This window comes from Tauraco erythrolophus, chromosome Z (assembly GCF_009769465.1).
Source record: "Tauraco erythrolophus isolate bTauEry1 chromosome Z, bTauEry1.pri, whole genome shotgun sequence".
Taxonomy (NCBI): domain Eukaryota; kingdom Metazoa; phylum Chordata; class Aves; order Musophagiformes; family Musophagidae; genus Tauraco; species Tauraco erythrolophus.
The window spans coordinates 69558003-69578534 of record NC_141496.1 but is presented as its reverse complement, the minus strand read 5'-3'; the positions used below and the strand labels follow the sequence as shown (position 1 = coordinate 69578534).

Sequence of the window (20532 nt, the reverse complement as noted above, 5' to 3'; positions counted from 1 at the left end):
ATTCTGTCATTTTCTATGTGTGTAACTGTTGCGTTATTTGAAGCGATTAATAATTTTTGTCAGTTTGCTTGGAGTAAGGTTTTGGGGAATTCTTAAACTTTTGTTCAACTTCGGCTGCTTTCTCATTCCTTCTTGTTCCTTTCTTTTCTTCCACAAGGCATGCATAATATTTGCATTCCCTGCTCCTTCTCCTAACCCTGACTTCTTCACTGAGAACAGACTTATTTCTTCCTACTATTGTTCCCTCCAAGAATTATGTTACCTGCATTACATACAATATAACAGACTTACCCAGTTCTGTGAGGGGGATGTGGGGTTCTCAGTGTTGGGTTTGGTTTCGTTTTTATTGGTTGGGGGGAGTAATTTGTTTCGGCCACCAAGGTGGTAGATATCTTAAAAATAACTGTTTTCTTCAGAAGCATGTGAATTGTAAGCTGTCATTTGAGTTATAGTCTTATTCGAACACTGTATCCAGTGTGCTTCTCTTTGATAACCAGAAGGCTTAAAATTGGGATCTTGAATAAATTAATTTGGCATGCTCCCAGATATTCATGTCTATGATATATTATGATAATCTTTCAGCAAATGAGTCATCTGTGACCTTTACAAGGTATTTATTTGTTTAAAAATTTATACTGAACCAGGATCAGGAATTGTTTGTCGCTTTCCTGTTTGGAAAATAAGTTGTGAAAATGGCACTAGACAGTCTGTACTGTATTTTATTTTTCACAAACTGAATAAAGGTAGCGTTTCATTCTACATGTTAGTAGACTTTTAAAAAGAATTTTACTGAATTGATTTTGGATGAGTGAGCAGATAAGCAAGAGCAAGCACCTTGACTCTTGTAAAAAAAAAAAAAAAAGAATTCAGCTAGTGTTCTTTTATGTATCAAATATTAGGTGTCAATATGGAATGCAACATATTGAATTTGTCTTTTTCTTTACCGAGACTTCAAGTTCATTTTTGTGCTCCATGTCTTTGTCTTTTTAAATATAACTTATACAAAGTTACTTCCCAGTGGGCGTTAGTTTTGGAATTGCCTTGATGAGAGTTTGTGCTCCAGCTTTGAGGCTACTTCTTATCTTTAATGAGACAAAGCCAGTTTTCAGACTGTATGTGGAGATCTGGTACAAATCAAAGGGCTGACTTTGAAATAACAGAGAGTTTAGAAATTCATAAAAGCACCACTCTGCTACTGTGAAAGCTTTTAAGTCTTCTATAAGTGCTATTCTATAATTGCTATACTATTCGTATTAAATATTAGAAATAGAGCAATGAAGAAGCTGAATAACATGTGTTCTATAATTTATAATCCGTGTACTCAGAGTGCAAATAAAATAGGTTTTGAAGAGTGTTTATTTTTCTAATTCTGAGAAAACATAGAATTTTAAGTATTTAGGAAGCTGTAGAAGTCTCAACTTCTATGGCAGATTATCATGCTTGTAATTGAAAAGCTCAGGATTCTTGATCTGGATTGACAGACTGGCAGGAAGCCTGTCAGACTTGCATTGGAAGATCTATCAAAATCAGCCTATAGGAAGAATGCATTTCTGTTTAGGATAATTTGGCTTCTCCTCAGTTATGAGTGTTTATCTGACAAACTTTGAGTATTTCCAGTATTTGAGATACTTCTAGAAAACATGCTTAACAGGAGCTGAAACAAAGAAATCAAAGTAGCTAGATAAGCTCGACTGATGGAGTGAAAGGAGACTTTAAGATTTTGTTTGGTTTGTGCATTAAGGGTATTTTTGCTTAGGTCACACAGCAAAGCTCAAAAAGAGATTGCACTGGGAACTGACGTGGCCTCAGTGCAGTCAGCATACTTGAATGGAGGGTTCAGCAGCTTTGAGTGTTTCAAGGAGATGAGCTGCACGGAAGGAGAAGCAAGAAACAGCGTTTCCAGCAGACCTGTGTAGTTAGAAAAATATTAAGCTCAGTCATTGCTAAATATAATCACTGACAAACTTATAACACGCTGTAGAAATTTCTTAAAAGGTCTAGACCAATGTATCCATCCATTATTTTACTCTTGACACAGCACTGCAGATCAGATTCTTGTGCCAGAACTTGGTTTATGTTTCTGCTGATACTGATAAATATGATTGCCCGGTATAGTAGCAATAATAATTTTCCCACTGTTTCTAGTTCATTTTGAAATTGCTCAATTTAGATGAATTTTTTTTCAATTCTCTGCAAACTTAAATAATGTGATGCTACACATCACAGCACTGTGATGTTCAGGTTTTTGCAAATTTGAGTATTATTTCCACAGTAGTGAAGTTTTATTGCAAACAGTAAGATTGAAACTCACTTTATCTCCTGGTATTTTTTGTACAACTGAAGGATGTTATTACGTGGAATAATTTTGCGTGGGCTCAGTTGCTAATGATTAAACCATTTTGTGATTTGTACAGATAAACACAAGGACTGCTCTGGTGTAACTTTACATCTGACACATCAAAAGTAAGTGTCTTTAAAAATACCTATTATGATATTTTTCATCAGAACAGAAGGCATGGAAACCCCTCCTTTAGATTCCTTTGAAAATGTGAAAGAAAAGTAATACCTATTTCACAGTATTAGGAATTTTGAAGCCATGTGTCATCTGTTAGCAAAAATTTTTGTTTCTGCTAAGACACTTCATAAAACAGTGCTATCAATACTGAGTTAATCCAGCATAATAGCTTCATATTTAGAAATCTGGGACAAGGACAGCAATTATGTAGATGATCATATTGTCCTATTTCACATACGTTGTAGAAGATGCTTCCAACCCAAATCATCCTATGATTCTGTGCTTTTAAAATTGTATACTCAGTATGAAAAAAGGAGACAAAGAGAAGTGCTCTGTATGATATTCAGCTTCTTTCTCGTAATACCAGTTTCAGATACAATCCAATATGTAAAATTAGTGATGTTAAATGGTATTACGTATCATGTCACTTGCAGCTGGGTTTTACAAAGGACCTGTTTAGCAGATCTTGAATTTTGAATTGCAGGCAGCCTTTGATTGCTGGAATGTATCTTATGATGGCTGTGAACACTGTAATACCACCAGGTGAGAAAGGTGAGTCATAATTCTACAAAGAGATTATGTAATCTCAGCATCTAATTTATTTTTACTGATCATTGTGGAAGGAAAATTTAGCAGAGACTTGCTGAATTGTGGATGGACAAATTAATCGCTTAATTAAACAAATGATGAAAAAATAGTTATAAATTTAAATTTCATCATATTTCCTGATGACTACATCTGCAAAGGTGATCAATGTTGTAGAAAAACAATTTTGTACAAACCAATAATGATCTGTGCAATACTGAAGTTTCTAGGATTCATGAAAGTATTTCTTCAATTTGTTTTTCTTAATATTTTACCAAAAAAGGCCTACCTGTTTTCTTATTCCCCTCCTCCCCTAAAAAATAACTATTAAATTTTTTAGACTCTTCTTCCTATGCGTTTGTCAGTCATGCTAATTGTCATTTACTAAGAGTTCAGTTTTAATAAATGAGTTTTTACCAGTAAGGAGCTGCTCTTTAAAAATTTTATTTCCATGATACTAGTTGGATAAAAGGTCAAAATGCTGAAAAAAACATTGTAAATAAAGTTTCCAAACAGTTTGTGTACAGAATCCTACTCCGTGGATTTTATTTAAAACTTAACTTGGATAGTATCAATATCATTTCTTCGAGCTAGCGTGGAGTGTTGTCTTTTAAGGAAGTTGAAAACTGACCTTAGATTTTCCTATGCTATAATGGAATTTTAAATTAGATAGCCAAGAACACCATTTGTCCCATTTGCAGTTACCTACCCAAAAAGGATGAAGTGGTCAAATGCTCAACTGACTCCAACTGTTTGATGAATTCAGCAACTTGAAATCTTTTTAAATTTGAATGAAACTTAACACATTTTGCTTTTGTCGTGGGTTAGGCCCATCTGTCAACTAAACTCCACACAGCTCCCCCACTCCAGTAAAGTGGAGAGGAGAAAAATGTAATAAAAGAGCTGAGGGTCGAGACAGGAACAGAGCAGCACCCACCAACCACGGTCCCGGGCAAAAGAGGCTGTTTTCTTAAAGCAAAACAGTTTATTAACAGCTACCTACAAAGAGAAAAGCAAACAAAAATGGTTACTTGAGAGGATAACAGGAAAACAAGGCCAGATCTTAAAATCAACACCACTCCCCCCCTTTGCCTTTTCTTCCCAGCTCTACCTCCTCCCCCAGCGGTGCAGGGGGGCAGGGACTGGGGGAGTGCAGGTCAGTTCATCCCATGTTGTTACTGCCGCTTCTCTTAAAGGAGAAGGAGTCCTTACACCATTGTCCCTTGCTCCAGTGGATCCCCTACTCACAGGGAAAGTGTGAGGTCCTACCCACAGGAAGCAATCCTTACCCCATTGGATTGCCCCAAGTGCGAGCTTTACCACAGTCTCAGACTTTTAAGGAGTTGTTGCCACTCGCTCTGGCATGGGTCATCATACAGACTTTAAATGCGCTCTGGCGTTGGGTCATCATATCGACCTTAAATGCGTCTCCGTACAGAGAGAGAGAAATTTATACATTTAAATGCATAAATGTACCTCCCATGCAGACTTTGAATGCGTAAATGCATAAATGCTCCTTGACCTGTGCCCATGATTCACAATTGTCTCAGGCTCAGGCATCTCCTTTAACAAAGCACCTCCCCATGGGCAGGGGTTGTCCCACGGACTCTAGATGCGTACCATGCTTAGGCTCTGGCATCTCTTCTCAACGTGGATCCTCCACGGGCTGCAAGTGGGTCTCTGCTTGCTTCACTGATGACTGATTGCAGAGGGGCTGCTTGCAAGGGGGACTCAGCTGTGGCACACATTGTCCCGTTCCATCTCCACTGACCTGGATGATCTGTGTGGCCGTTTCTCTCAGATCTCAGTCTTTTCTGGGTGAACTCAGTCCAGTGGGCACCCTGGGAACGGAGCTCTCCCTGAGTTCCCCAAACAGCTCCGTCGCGGCCATCCCCAGTGGATGCCGGGGAGCGGGGGCCGTGCCCCGCTCCCTTCTCCTTGCTCCTGGGCAAAGGCACACCTTTCCAGTTCCTTTGTCCCGATGTAAATAAGGCAATTTGCAGAGGCGCTGATTGGCTCAAGGCCCGAGGGGAATGGGAGTCCAGTCTAATGGGCAGCTTCTGCCACCAGAGCCTCCCCCCCCACTTCAAACCATGACAGCTTTTCAGTGTGAAAACATATCAAACTGATCCCCTGCCCCCAAAGTATTTAGTCGATGCAGAAATTTACTTTCTCAGCTGGAGAGGTGGGAGAAGGGAATAAAAACAGTTCGGTGCCTGTTGATAACTGCCTTCTCATGTTCAATCAAATTTGCAGTTCTTAAGTAAAGCATGAAGTTTGTTATAACTGGAAAATGCAGCAGTACCCAGATACCTCTCAGAGAGGCATTGGCAGAGGAATTTCTCTGTAGGCTCTTCCTTAGCTACTGTCACTACACCTAACATAAGAACTAGCCTGCAGACATAGTACAGCACTTTTCTGCCAAAGCCTAACCCTGAATCTTAAGACTGGGTCTAGAACTATAAGATCTTAAAATCAAGCCTTCATTATAAATTTTATTAGTTTAGAATTGTGTCAGCTTATTTTAATTTTCTCCTTAGTAGACTATTTACCATAGCTATGTTTACTTTAAGCATCCCTCAACATACTCTGTAAGCAAATGCATTATTTTACTTTGTTAAATATCAGTAGTATACACTGGAAAAAATGCTACTGAGTTTCAGCCCCATTTTCTACATACGTCATTGCAGAAAGTGATTTTCAGGTGACTCCTGCTATATTTTAGTAGTTTTTCTTTACAAATGCTTTGAGATAGACACTGCAGAAGTATAAGATATTATCCAGTATCTTTTGAAATTGTCTGTTGTCCAGTGTAGCTATACCTCTTGTAAACTGCTTTCAAACCGAATGAAGTACAGTAGTCTAACTTTTCTGTTTGATAAATAACGTGTTTTCTGTGTTTATTGGCATCATATTTTAACAGTGGTTGATGCAGACATTGCCTGCCATTACAAAAGGTTTCCAATGCACCTTTTTGCCTACAGAGTTCATACACACAGACTAGGTAAGTTTATATGGTGTTTATTGCAACTTGAGAATATCAAATATTCAACAGAAAAATGCTGACATATATAAAAATATATTTTTTAAAGTATGTCTCTTGTTCACATACATATTGTTATGTTACAGGTAAAGTAGTGAGTGGATACAGAGTGAGAAATGGTCAATGGACATTGATTGGTAGACAGAGTCCACAACTGCCACAGGTTGGTTGTTTTTTTAATTCTAACGGTAAATTTTAATTATCTCTATGCAAAACTGAGAAGCTGAATTGACAGTCATGTACCTGCAGATTTACATCAACGTGTTTCCACTGATACATGTTGTTGTGCCGGTGGAATTGACTACTGCAAAGTATTATGATTTTATTATGATGCAAAAAACATTTAGAAATCACTTTTCAGATGTGTAGCACTGTCATTCTCTTGTGTGTGTATATTTATGTAAATAATGTGAGACTAATTATGGTGAATCATCCTCTCTTTCAGGCATTCTATCCAGTAGAACATCCTGTAGATGTTAGCTATGATGATATCCTAGCAGCTAGATGTGTGTTCAGTGGTGAAGGCAGAACTACAGAGACACATATAGGGTAAATTTTCTCTTATTTGCTCCATGTCCTAGCAATTTTTACCAAGGTATTGGTTATGGGTAGAAATGTATTTATTTCACGACTTTTTCCAAGATAATTCTAACAAACGGTTAACTTCTGCCAAAATGGTCTGATCTGCTGTCTAGTCTGCTAAAGATTTAACTCTACACAATTTTCATTGCCTTTACTTATGTGAATAATCACTTTGCTGAAGAGTTCAGAGCATTTCTCAGGTGAAGCTATGCTGCCAAAAACCTTACTCAAATGTTGGGCTGTTCTACACTTAGAGAAAGATTCAGCATATCAATTCTAAAAAATGTATTTTTTAATAGGCTGAAGTTATTGACTGTTTAAAACAAAATAATAAAGCTTCACAATTTCTCTTCATTATTTCAGAAAGAAAACTTATGGAAGCTTATAAAATTCTTATAAATTTTGAGCCATTGGGAAATCTAACCTTAAAAATTCAAAATAATGTACCAGTTACCATTTTATCAATATAAAAATATACAAGTTTTGATGAAAAACAATGAAAACATAAATGACTAGGAATGATAAACAGGAGAATCTGAACTGTATTTGTAAGTGATACTATTCAGCTGAAGATGACAGACGAAGCTCTGTAAGATCAAGTTGACAAATACAACTGTAAAAATATATGCAATATCAATATTTTGTTAAGTGACTTCAGTTCTTTGAACTGTAATTTACTGCATATGTAGAGATATGAAGATACCCTGCAGAAATCTCTCCATTCTGGAAGTATATGTTGCAGCACCCCAACGGACAAGGGTGCACTGAGCACCCTAAGGTTGCATCTCGGTAGAGCATAAAAGATTCAGCACAAATTTATCACCTTTCAGTGGGTGGTTAAAATGCTAATGGATAGCACCTGAAGCAAAATGAATTGAGGTTTTTACAAAGCCATAACATTATCAAAAATATATCTAAAACGTTAATTTAACTGTAGACTTTTTTCACAAGCTCTAAAAGCTTCTGTCACGTTTCTGTGATATTCTACAAAGTAGTTCCTGTTTGTTGAATAATCCTTACAGTTTTAGAAACAATCCTAGGACAATTATGATCTTTTCTTTCAATGTACCAGTATGCTTCCAATGGGGAATTAATAGGAACAGAAATCAAAGAAATAAGCAGACCTTTACTTTTTTATTACATAATTTCTAACTGTGAATTTTGAGAAACAATACATAAGCATTGTAAGCAAATATTTAAACTATTACATGAAAACTGGTGCATAATACGGTTGAAAAATAATTATCGCCATAAATTAAATGACTGGATGAGAAGGAATGCATACACAACAATGCTGTGTATATGGAAAGATACACAGCTAAAATAAATTAAATGATTAAATTTAATTGTTTAAATCTTGGAAAATGTTGCCCTGATGCTGCAGTTGTCATGCTCCCATTCAGAATGACTTGACCGTCCAGAAGAAATATTAAAAGAACTTTTGGGTTTCAAATATGAACGCTGGAAAAATGGGAAACACAAACGTGAAAGGAAAGCTGTGAAATAATATATATCTGAAAAGGATCAGAACGAGTCTGCATGTTCACTTTCCCAGTCTCTATATTTAATTTGCTGCCTGTGTTTTTCTTTTTTCTTAAATCTGCTGAAAAAAATATCTTAAATTCCTTATATGATTTATCTTTAATATACATGGAAAACAGGGCTAAAACAAACTTGGAGTTCACTTTGTCCATTTGCTTTTCCAAAACTGATCAGTTAAAGCTTAACCATTCATAATATATGCTAACTGTAGTTAAAATGTTACATTCTCAATGTTATACTTTCTTAACTGTGTAGTAATTTATGTGATAGTCAACTAATTCCTTTCATATTAATGAAGTGTCGTTTTTGGCCAAGTCTGTTACTTAGTATCTAACATGAGGAGAGAGGATAGATGTTCTTGTTTTGCTTTTATCCCTTCCTTACTGTGCTGTTTGTTTTTTTAGACATTTGCTCTTGGGTTTTTTTTTATGTTTCTTTAGTTACACTAACTGCTTTCCATTATCTTGCATTATGTCATGACCCCCATGGTTCACGCTAACCTTTTTCATCCTGCTTCCTCTTTTAGTCTGAGAAACTAAATTAGGTATTGAGGCATGCCTCTTAAAAATGTAATTTGGCAAACCAAGGCTCAGAAGTGAAACCTGATTTTGCCTGTGCAATTGACTACATAAAAGTTCAGGGTAGTTACACGAGCACAGACTTAAAAATGTCTCTGGTTTAAAGAGGTGAGTCAGTAGTCATCTCTTCAAAACTTTCATAAGTTGTCCAAATCAGTTAGCTGGATTTCTCCTCAAGCTGAAACTTTTGCAAATTAATGGGTTGAATTATCCTTTGTCAAATAAGAAGGACATCAACTATTCCTGATTTATAAAGCAAGATTGCTTCTAATTTTTGCTGCAGATCAGTAAGTACTCCATGCAAGCAGCCACTGCATTATTATAACAGATAATGTAATGATGTTTCAGAGTAAAAATTAGAGCTGATATAGTGTGAAGTAGTATATAGGAAAGACATGATTTTGATGGATGGACCACTCGATGGATAAGGAGTTGGCTGGATGGTCGCACTCAAGAGAGTTGTGGTCAATGGCTCGATGTCCAAGTGGAGGCCAGTGAGAAGTGATGTTCCTCAGGGGTCACTACTGGGGCTGGTGCTGTTTAACATCTTTGTTGGTCACATGGACAGTGGGATCGAATGCACCCTCAGCAAGTTTGCAGATGACACCAAGTTGTGTGGTGTTGTGGACATGCTGGAGGGAAGAGATGCCATCCAGAGGGACCTTGAGAGGCTGGAGAGGTGGGCCTGTGAGAACCTCATGAAGTTCAACAAGGCCAAGTGCAAGGTCCTGCACATGGCTCGGGGCAATCCCAAGCACAAGTATAGGCTGGGCGGAGAATGGATTGAGAGCAGCCCTGAGGAAAAGGACTTGGGAGTGCTGCTGGATGAGAAGCTCAACATGAGCCGGCAATGTGCACTGACAACCCAGAAAGCAAATCGTATCCTGGGCTGTTATCAAAAGAAGTGTGGCCAGCAGGTTGAGGGAAGTGATTCTGCCCCTCTATTCAGCTCTCATGAGACCCCACCTGGAATACTGTGTTCGGCTCTGGAGTCCTCAACACAAGGAGGACATGGAGGTGCTGGAGCGAGTCCAGAGGAGGGCCACAAAGATGATCCGAGGGCTGGAGCACCTCTGCTATGAAGACAGCCTGAGAGAGTTGGGACTGTTCAGCCTGGAGAAGAAAAGGCTCCGGGGTGATCTTCTAGCAGCTTTCCAGTTCCTAAAGGGGGCCTACAGGAAAGCTGAAGAGGGACTTTTTCCAAGGGCGTGTAGTGATAGGACAAGGCGCAATGGCTTTAAACTGAAAGAGGGGGGATTTCGATTAGATCTAAGGAAGAAATTTTTCACTCAGAGGGTGGTGAGGCACTGGAACAGGTTGTCCAGATAAGTTGTAGATGCCCCATCCCTGGAAGTGTTCAAGGCCAGGTTGGATGAGGCTTTGGGCAACCTGATGTAGTGGAGGATTTCTCTGCCCATGGCAAGGGTGTTGGAACTAGATGATCTTTAAGGTCCTTTCCAACCCAAATCATTCTATGATTCTATAGCTTCCCAGTCTAAGGGATATCAAAGAACTAGAGCCCATTCAGTGTAACGATCATGTCATTGTAAAGGAAAGTGCCATTAGCCACAGTGGCTTCTTGTTTTTTCCAGTTGCAATGTAATGTGTTGTCTAAAACTCTTAACAGACAGAAAATAGTGCAACCTGTATCTTTCCCTTTCAAAATATGTTAAACTAGTATTGTACCTTTCAAGAGAAGGTTTATGTGCCTGTAGCAAAACATTCTGATTCAGTATTTAAGATTCTTTAACTGCATTATCTTGCTTTTAGATGCTAAATCCTCTGTTTTCATTATGCTTAACTGTATACTGTTAATATACCGAAATCTAGATACGGTTCTAGATATCTGTGGCAGTGGTGTGAAGGTGGTTAACATTAATTTTTTTGTTTTATTTTTTTTAACTTGTGCATCAGCTTTTCTACTCATTAAACTTGTTCACCCGCAGGTTTTCTCAGGAGTTCAAATAAATAATGGAAGGATTCTGAATTTTCTGTGAATTTACTAAAACTCTTCTTAACAGTATTTTTCTTTTATTTTAAACTGAAAATATTTAAAATTATCAACTTTAAAATATTTAGACGCAGTAACATATGTCAAATGAACCAGTTTGTGTGGGTTCCACATCCCCTTTTCTGCTGGAGTTTTAAAGAGAGAGGTAATTATAGTGACAGATATTGGAAGTCTAACAGTGAAGTTAATGCTTTCTAAAAGCTTAAGCAGAGATTGCCAAGTCAGAGTCTGATTTTTTTGTGGTCTCCAAGGGATGATAATTTTTCAATGCATGGAAAAATACCAATTCCCCGTTTGAAACAGTCTCTTCTCGCATATTCCCCCTGTCTTCCCTCTGGCTGGTGTCATTATTGTTGCCATGGTGAATAAATGAATGCTGCAGGATGCTGCTGGAAAAGTCAGCACTGACGTATTTTGCAAACAGCTAATAGGCCACTCCTGTATCTTTTTATGACTGTGGGCTCACTGGTTAATTGTGAAAGCTAATTAAAGAATTGTAATGTAAAACCTTTTATTTTGTGAACCTTTCTTTATAAGTCCTAGCTTATTCCATTGCCAAGACAGTAGCTACGAATAAGAGATACAGATACCAACCTATATGGCAGAGGGAAAAAAACAGAAACAGATCGCAGTTGCAAAGAGGCCCTGTGTTGTCTGCTAAACCAAGATATATTTTGCCAAAAAAAAAATTTCTCGTACCAGCTGTATTTTCTGTTGAAGACAGGATTATGTAGCAGTACAGAAAAGCTGCTTCTGTTTCAAGTACATGCACGACATTTATCAAAGAACTGAATTCTAGTAGTGTTTAATCATTCCTCTTGCACTCGTGTTTTCCTACAAAAGCTTGTGATCAAGTTATTCTCAAGATGGCAGTGCAATCTTCTCTTTAAGAGATATTTATGATGTCTTCATATGTAATCAAATTAAGTTTTGCTGCCTTAGAACCAGTGTGATTGGCCAGTAAACGGATGCACTTGAACATGGGGGGAAAAAACTGTCATAAAAGATAGCTGCTGAAATGAAACATAGATGTTATTTGCAGTGATTTTAAATTAGATTTGCCCCAGCTGGACACAGAAGTATATGAATGGTGACATAATGAATGATACAGTTCTGTCTTACTTCATCAGAACATGTGCGTAGTTGACACACTGGGGACTGTGAGGAGTATACTGGGGAAATGAGAAGGAAGGGCAGTTTGTATACTTGATGCAGCTTTCTGCAGAATCAGAACCAAATTGTTAGGAATTTCTGAGATACTTGGAGAATTCATGCAAACTGGTGTTTTCTATTATAAACTGAAATAAACTTTTGATATTCACTGCAATTAAGCTGCTAAATATTTTTTTTATGGGACTTCTAAACATTTCATTGCAGCTTATTAATATTCTATTAAACAAGTTAGATGAATTGAATAACAGCTATATTCAGCTCATATTTTCCAAACTGCTGCATTTTTTCTATGTTTTGTAGAGGAACAGCCAATGATGAAATGTGTAATTTTTACATTATGTACTATATGGAAGCCAAGCATGCTGTCTCGTATATGACCTGCACACAGAATGCAAACCCTGAGATGTTCAGAAATATACCGCAGGAGGCAAATATTCCTATTTCAGTCAAGTCTGATATGTTAAAGATGACTCATGGACATCATAAAGGTGAAAAAACCCTTGTAATCCATTTTATTCAAGTCTTTTTATGCTCACTGATGTGTTTGTGTTGCTTTGATATGCTAAATTTTCATCAAAAGGAAATGCAATTCTGAATAAAATTCAAATCACTAATTATAGACCATCATGGAATTCTGCTCCTGGTTTTGGTGAAAATGTCTGCCATAGTCGTCTGTTCTTCCTGTTGTCATCTTTCAATTTCCAACATATTTTTATAGCTACATGAGCTGTGTACCCAAAAGATTGGCCTCTTTTCTATGCCAAATATCAGTACTTTATATTAACAGTTTCTTAATATTTACTTCATCTTCTATCTATTTCCTACAAAGTTGAATTATAACATTTCCATAGTTTTTTGGATCCCACTGCCTTGTTACAGAAGGAAACAAATGTTTATATTAAACACTAGTAGGCATATAAATTGCACTAGCAAGATTATCTAGAAGTGATCTCACTGGTATGTTGTTGTAGCAAAGTACAAATCATAGTTTTTCATTCCACTTGTTTTACTGCTGCACTGTTAGGCACAACTACAAGATAGATAGATAGATAGATAGATAGATAGATAGATAGATAGATAGATAGATAGATAGATAGATAGATAGATAGATAGATAAAAATACCAAATGTTGATTTCAGAAGGGCTTTTTTTCCCCAGCAGGAAGATACTCAATTCCATTCACACATCATATCCTAAATTCATTTTTCAGAAACCAAGGATAATGATAAAAGTTCTTTGCTGCAGCAGACCAAAACAGAAGAGGAAGAGATTTTGGATCAGGGTATGTACTTGTTTGTTTCTATGTCAAGTAAGGGACTTACTAATGTAAAATACTGATAAATTATATATCCTGATTTTTAATGAGTTGTGAAGTTTTTAATCTACTTGTCTTTAACTGATGCAATTTGCAGTGTTCTGCACAGTTAATATGATTGAATGTTATATAAGAAATAATAAAAAAAAACTAGTCTACCTAGCTATCTCTAGCTTTGTAGTTAAAATTTATTAGCGGATTTTAATCTCATTAGATTTTTCTGTTTCTGGTTTAATTTGCTAAAGGAGGTTGTGATTTATCTGCAAGTGCGATCCTAAATAATGGACATGAAGTAGTCCTATAGCATGTAACTATTCTATATTCTATATGTAACTATCTGCTATTATATTTTTGCCTGTTTTTCCGTTTATATTATTATGTTCTTATGCTTCAGTATTGGTTGTACATGCAGTGAATTGAGTGCAGCTAATTTTAATACTGAATTATTTTTCACTACATTTGTGTATGTGTGCATATATGCATAACAACTCATGCAAAAATGCATGCAGTACTTAGTTGCAGGAAAAAATCCTTGACTGTTATAGAGCTTCTAGAAATGTGCTGAATGTTATTTTTGTTTCAGAGATATATTAATATAAGACTGTGCTTTAAAGTTCCTGTGGATCATATACTATTTGAAAACTACTGCTTTAGTATCAAGATTTTTTTTGATGCTAAGGAGAAGACCACAACAGCTATGGTTTCCTAGTGTTTTCATTAAACAGTGTTGAGGTTCAAAGAAATTAAAGACAAATTTCTTTTTGCCTTTAATGACAGCAAAGATCAGGCAAGTGTTTAGAGTTTTTGATAACATCTCCTAAAGAGGGTAGATTGTCTATATATTCTTCCATTTTGCAGAGTTAACTCAAATAATTAAGTTACAGTTACATAAAAACTAGCTTCTAGAGTGTAGGAGTGTCTTGACTGAAAGTACCTTAAACTACTAGAGACAGTATTTACAATTCCATATCTGAAACTTAACTTAGTCAATTCAAGGTGGACTTTTTAAGAAAGAAATACAATTCTAATTTTTTAAGCCTATTCCAGAGCCGAATGAGCTAGCTGCTTTCAAATTTATATCAAAATTTATGCTGACAAGCTACTTCACCCTTATGTTATTAATAAGAGCATTAGCATTTGGTTGAGAATCTTGTTATCTGTGTGTTTTACTGAATTTGTGAATGCTTGAAGCAAAATGTTGAAACAAGGCCTTGGTTTTAAAATCTTTTTCATTTGTCTTTGAAACGTATTTCAAAGCCACATTTCTGCAATGCAGTCTTGTTTGCTGAGACCGCTATTTAGTATACATCATCATCTAACATGTTTCCATGGAAACACACTGTGTTGTTTTGTCCGTTTGAAATTAGTTGGATGCAAGATGTGAAATACCAAAACACAGTAATTGCCATGAGAGAATTTTGTTTTGTGTTCTTAATCGTTAGTTTAAGTCCTACCATCATTTACTAGCCTAGCTTGAATTTTACATTGGTACAGCTCTAACTTCAATTGAAGTTTGTGTGTGTAAGCAAAAAAAAAAAAAAAAAGCAAAAGGAAAAATCAGATCGGGTTAGTTTTATTTTTGTATCCAAAGAGGGAAACTTGGATTGGTGTTTTAGAAGGTAGTTTTTAGCCCTACAAGCACATGAGCACTTGTAAGATACTCCAGGAAAACCAGGAGCCAAAAGTGGTGTGCTAAAAGTCAGGTTTTGTGGGGCAAAGCAGTTCTATGTAATTGCGTTGCCAATTTGTCCATCTCAAGTAACTTTAGTGAGTTAGCCAGTACCAACCAAATTTGAACAATGTCTTAATGACAGAAAAATTCTACAGCTTGGAGGAAGGGGACAGTGGACCCCTAAGCTGCAGAGAAGCAAATACTTACCTTCACTGAGGTAAAGGATATAACAGAAATTTTTCCTTTTATGGTCTGACATGACATACTCTATATGATAAGCTTATCTACAAAGCACACCAAAACTCAGCCTTTGATTAGTTCTATTGTTGCTGAGCTGTTGCTCAGTAAATTCAGCCTTTGATTTGCTCTGAAGATAGTACTTCAACAATTTTTCCATAATGCTGTGATTTATCTTGCGTGAGTTTTTCTCTATGACTCATTATGTTGTAACAACTGTATTTTACCCTCTTTAGTTTCAGGGAACTGAAGTAAATACTGTTACTTCACTAAAACTGAAATAATTGTTGAATTGTTGTATTGCCCTGGAGAGACTTATAAATCTGAGGAGTAGAGACGTGGTCAAAGAGACAAATTGTGATGTGACTAGTATTAAATCTAATCATTTGCCTCCAAAAGGGAAAACAAGAAAGCCTGCCATGTGAAAGTACCTGCCTGTTAGTAATGTGTATATCACATGATTGCCTGGGCTTAGGTTTAGAAGGCATACTTCCTGCTACACGCAGAGAGTTCATTATATTGGCACTTCCAGGAGTTACTATTTCTTCTTTGCCAAATTTTCAGTTTCATCACCTTCACTTATCAGAAGCACAGTAATAAACAATGTAAGTGTATTGAAATAAGTAGTAACCACCACAAGTAAACTACCCAGTCAGCATGAAGACAAAGCTAAATCCCTGGAGAGATAAAATTAAACTGAACTTGCCTTAATGAACATGACCTTATTATATTGTTTCTGAAACAGCAATGTCACTGCTCTGTGAAGATAAACTGTTCATAGGAAGTTAATCATGTAGGAAATGCGGTCAACTTAGACATTTGTGCATATTTGAGAGTTTCCTGCTCCTGCTGAAGCACTAAATCCCTAGCAAAACAAATATTATTTATGTTTATTTTTTGTTTATCAATAGAAGCTTGATTAAATTGTATTGGATAGATCCAGTACTGAAAAAAAACCTATCATCTGTTCATAGCATTCACCGTATCTGCTAGATGTCTCTTCTTTCCCTGTGGAAAAAAGATCTAAATGTTTTTCATTCTGTTCAACACTTTCCTGGCTGTAGTCTGTGGCATAGTATAATATAGTTTCCGTTTGTTTTGGTATGCAAGCGGTGAAGCAGCATTTGCTATTGAGAAAGTCAGCCACTGCTGAACCTGAAAGCTGTATAGACACAATAGCAGGAGTAGTTTCTTAATAACAAGGAGGGAGTAGACAGGTGATGGTTAATCAGGTGTGCAATATTTAATTTATTGACCTGCGGCTCATGATTTGATGTCTCATTTTGTATGCATTAGATGAAATCATAAACTTGAAGCAGAAAGGGCAAATTTTTTTTCCTAGTAAAGCCAATATAATTATGTTTAAATTTTTTTTAAAAAAATTAATTCAAGGTTGGTTTGAACTGAAAATTCGCTTGCAGCATACAACCCAAAAATTAGATTTGATTTTTTGTTTTAGAAGAGCATGTGTGTACATACGTGTATGTTACTTACATATATGTGGGATAGAAAAGAGATGGGATTTTAATCTTATTTCTGGTGTTAATATTTACTGTGACACTTACAAAAGTACATTTTTGCTTGTGTCTGGCTTAGGGGATTTAGAAGTTAGTACCAAAAAAGTCACTTTTTTACATCTGATGATGGAATCTGAAGTGAGAGTCAAAGTTGCGATTCTTTTGCTCTCAGAATTGGTCAGTTGTCCTCCAAATAATTTTTTTTTTTTCTCCTCATCCCTCATTATTTCATAATTACCATGAGCACAAGTTATTCTGGGAGCTCAAATGGTGAAGTTCAACGCAAGTGAACTTAAGGTCTCTCTTTATGAATGTCCCAGCTAGACTCATGTGAGGTCCCTTTTTCACAGCTGAGTGTTTTAATTGAAATTCCATTAAACCTCCTACATTTGAAATAATATTACAGCTTGAGTCTAGCATTCAGAAGTTAGCTTTTATAAAGCTGGGCCTTAAGTCTGCAGTTACAGAATTGCTGTCCTGGTGGTGAGGTAGGTTGCATAGAAAAACAACTTGCTGGACTTCTGCCTTCTTGTTTTAGGATTAGACTGTGTATAGTGAGTGAAATAGAGAACAACCTAAAGAAAAGAGTATGACTTCATTGTTTAATGCAGTTTGATGCTCTCTGATTAAAGCATGTTGTACTCTAGGCTCTTACCAGAGTTCCTGAATCGTTCTAGGAACTTTTGTGAAGTCTGATTTCCTGATCTGTTTTCCTAGTCTTTGGGGATGGACAATACAAGCAACTGAAGTCTTGCATATACACAGCTCCTACTGAAACTGACTGGAAATGCAGCTTGAACATAAGATGTGAAATATAATGCTAAGTACACTGTAAAATTACATTTTGAGATGTTTCTAGGTGGACAGCCAAAATGGGTAGTTGCTAAATGACAATTCTGGCTGTAATCTCTAGCAAAGTAATGGTAATTATGAACCTTATTTTATAAGACAGGCTGTGATAATAAAGTCATTTAGTTTAAGTGTTTCATAAAGAGAGATGACAGAACAGAAGTGTTAAGTCTTTCTGATCAGTTAAAGCACTTGTTCAGGAGTGCTTGGAAAGGGATTTTTTGAATGATATTAAATATAAATATGTAGTGATGTCCCACTGATTGCATGAGGAGGTTTCTTTGTAAGAAAAATTAACATCATAATCCATAGAAAATGAAGACTGAATTAGGACTGCACATAATTCTGCTATTTATTACCTGTTGGATACCTAAACCATCTTTTAATTATTTTCAGTTGTTGCATGCTATATTTGCATGAGTGTGCACACACATTCACACACACATACAGAGAGATAAATATTTTTGCTCAAGATTTTTCTTACACTGCTAGAAGTATGTTGCTGGATTATAGCTGAATCTGTGAGTTGAGAAACTGAAATGTCTAGTGTTGCATATGTTGATTTTTACTTGTGCATTTCTGTGAAAAGCTAGATACAATAAAAAGTGTTCTCAAAAAGGTTTTTTGTATCTGGGATAGAAATTTCTGATTGATTCAAGTGAAAAGAGGAGATACAGCTCCTCATCTTTCTGCCTCATCTCTCTTTTGTTTCCTTCTTTAAAAAAAAAGATGGGATGGGAAAATGTGAAGGGAGGCCAAAAATTTCTTGCAGGATAGATGTTGAAAGGAAGAGGAAAGGAGAATCAGCATGCAGGCAAGTCCTCGATTTTTCAGGTAATGAAGCAGTATATTTCTGTGGTAGTCTTATATGGCAAACCTATGGCAGAGTCAACCAATGAGACAATGTATTTTTATGCCAGCACATGTAACTATGAGTTACGTTAATTTCTAAAATAACTTTGTCATAATTTACCTTCACTAGTTCGTGTGTGATTGTAAGAAAAGAGAGGAGTTCAATTTGGTAGGTGGTTAAAATTTCTCGGGTTGATGGTGAAAGGCTGAGGCTTGAAACAGAAGACAAATTCACTCTTCAGTATTGATGTGGGATGCCTAGAATGAAGTGTTAAGAGGCATTTTGAGATTAAGGCCTGACATAAGAGAAAATCTTTACATGCCTTCAGGTTGCATGTTTGGTGCTCAGAGATTATATGAGGTCCCTTAAATAGTCTATAAAAGTAAGAGACAAGTAACTGAACTAAACCTTGGAAAAAAATGCTCCTGAAAGGTATTAAGAGCAATATTTACAGTTAGAGAAGTATAATTAGGAAGATTCAAAATTGCAGAGCATTTTGCTTGTTGTTTCAACATGGAAAGATCTTGCTTAAAGTTGTAAATAAAAGGTGAGCCTTAGATTTGGTTAGAATAAGGTTATTGATAATTTTTACAAAAGCATCTTCAGCACACTAAAGAAAGGAGCATCAGATCTAAGCAAAAAAATTGTGATTGCTATAGGATGCATACCTGAGCAGGAAAAGAATATAACAAGCATGGAAAGAAGCCATTTTAAATTGAGTGTTTCAGTCTTCACTGTTTGATAACCTACTTTATGTTCTCTGGTTCTTCAAATTATAGAGGGACTTTCCCTATGTATTTTCCGTAATGTAAAAGACTATCAATGCACAACTGCGAAAACTGCTTGTAATATCATTAACATGTCTGAAGAAATGAAAAGTGGACATTGTATTAATACAGGAATGATTCAGAGAAGTGATGAAATCATAGCACAAATATAAAACACCAAAAATGATATTATTATTATTATTATTGCTATTATTACAGTACTAATTATGATTATTGGCAAAATGTTTTCCTTTTTTATAATTTTCATGTCTTTTTTAAACTAAAGCATGATGATATTTAAAAGAAGTAAACTGAAGATAGCGGAACTTTAATAAACATAGTCTCATATATGTAATTTCATGGGAAGAAATGTATTTACAAGTATGTAATGCATGAAATAGAAATCTGAAGTGGAACTGGCATACTATGTGCCTGAATTGCAAATCTGTGTTGCATATTCAAATGAGTACAGCAAAGTCCTATGTGGTAAAACCATTGTGTTTATTGCTAGTCATTTAGCAGTAGCTGAGAAATATATTTTATTGTAACAAAATGATTGGTGCGCATCAGGAACTTATATTGGGAAGGAAAGGATAGAATAGGGCAATTAGAAAATTGGGCTTTGAGTCTCAAGTTCTGATTTGTTGATGAAGAACACGCATCTGTAATAAGACAAAACATAACAGACAGACTGAGAGAGTTGTGACTGTTCAGCCTGGAGAAGAGGAGGCTCCAGGGTGATCTTATAGCAGCCTTCCAGTACTTAAAGGGGCCTTCAGGAAAGCTGGAGAGGGACTTTTTACAAGGATATGTAGTGATGGGACAAGGGGCAATGGCTTTAAACTGAAAGAGGGCAGATTTAGATTAGATATAAGGAAGACATTTTTCACTCAGAGGGTGGTGAGGCACAGGAACAGGTTGCCCAGAGAAGTTGTGGATGCCCCATCCCTGGAAGTGTTGAAGGCCAGGTTGGATGAGGCTTTGAGCAACCTGGTGTAGTGGAAGGTGTCCCTGCCCATGGCAAGGGTGTTGGAACTAGATGATCTTTGAGGTCCCTTCCAACCCTAACCATTCTATGATTCTATGATTCTATAATCCTCAGTGAAGATTCTTTCATGTACTTTTGTACTTTCTCTTACCTTTAATGCTGTCTTTCCCAGTTACAAACTCCTTTAACCTAGTGATTTATTAAACTATGCTTGGACTCTCAAAAAATTTGTACACTAAAACATTTTGACAGTTGAAGGAAAAAAACCCAAACAATAAATTAGAAACAAAGAAAGTACATTTGTA

General features: G+C 36.3%; 1 protein-coding gene across 10 annotated transcripts in view; it reads left to right on the top strand.

Moving 5' to 3' along the window:
• PAM (peptidylglycine alpha-amidating monooxygenase) overlaps nt 1-20532 on the top strand; it is an 86444-nt gene that overhangs the window by 35137 nt on the left and 30775 nt on the right. For 9 of the 10 annotated variants that reach the window (XM_086629832.1, XM_086629829.1, XM_086629828.1 and 6 more), the window contains exons 7-13: nt 2415-2463; nt 3000-3067; nt 6024-6104; nt 6230-6306; nt 6589-6692; nt 12330-12517; nt 13240-13311. In XM_086629832.1, the coding sequence (XP_086485958.1) occupies nt 2415-2463; nt 3000-3067; nt 6024-6104; nt 6230-6306; nt 6589-6692; nt 12330-12517; nt 13240-13311 (639 nt within the window). Of the gene's footprint in view, nt 1-2414; nt 2464-2999; nt 3068-6023; nt 6105-6229; nt 6307-6588; nt 6693-12329; nt 12518-13239; nt 13316-20532 lie in introns of all 10 variants that reach the window. The other variant, XM_086629830.1, reaches the window with a different exon arrangement.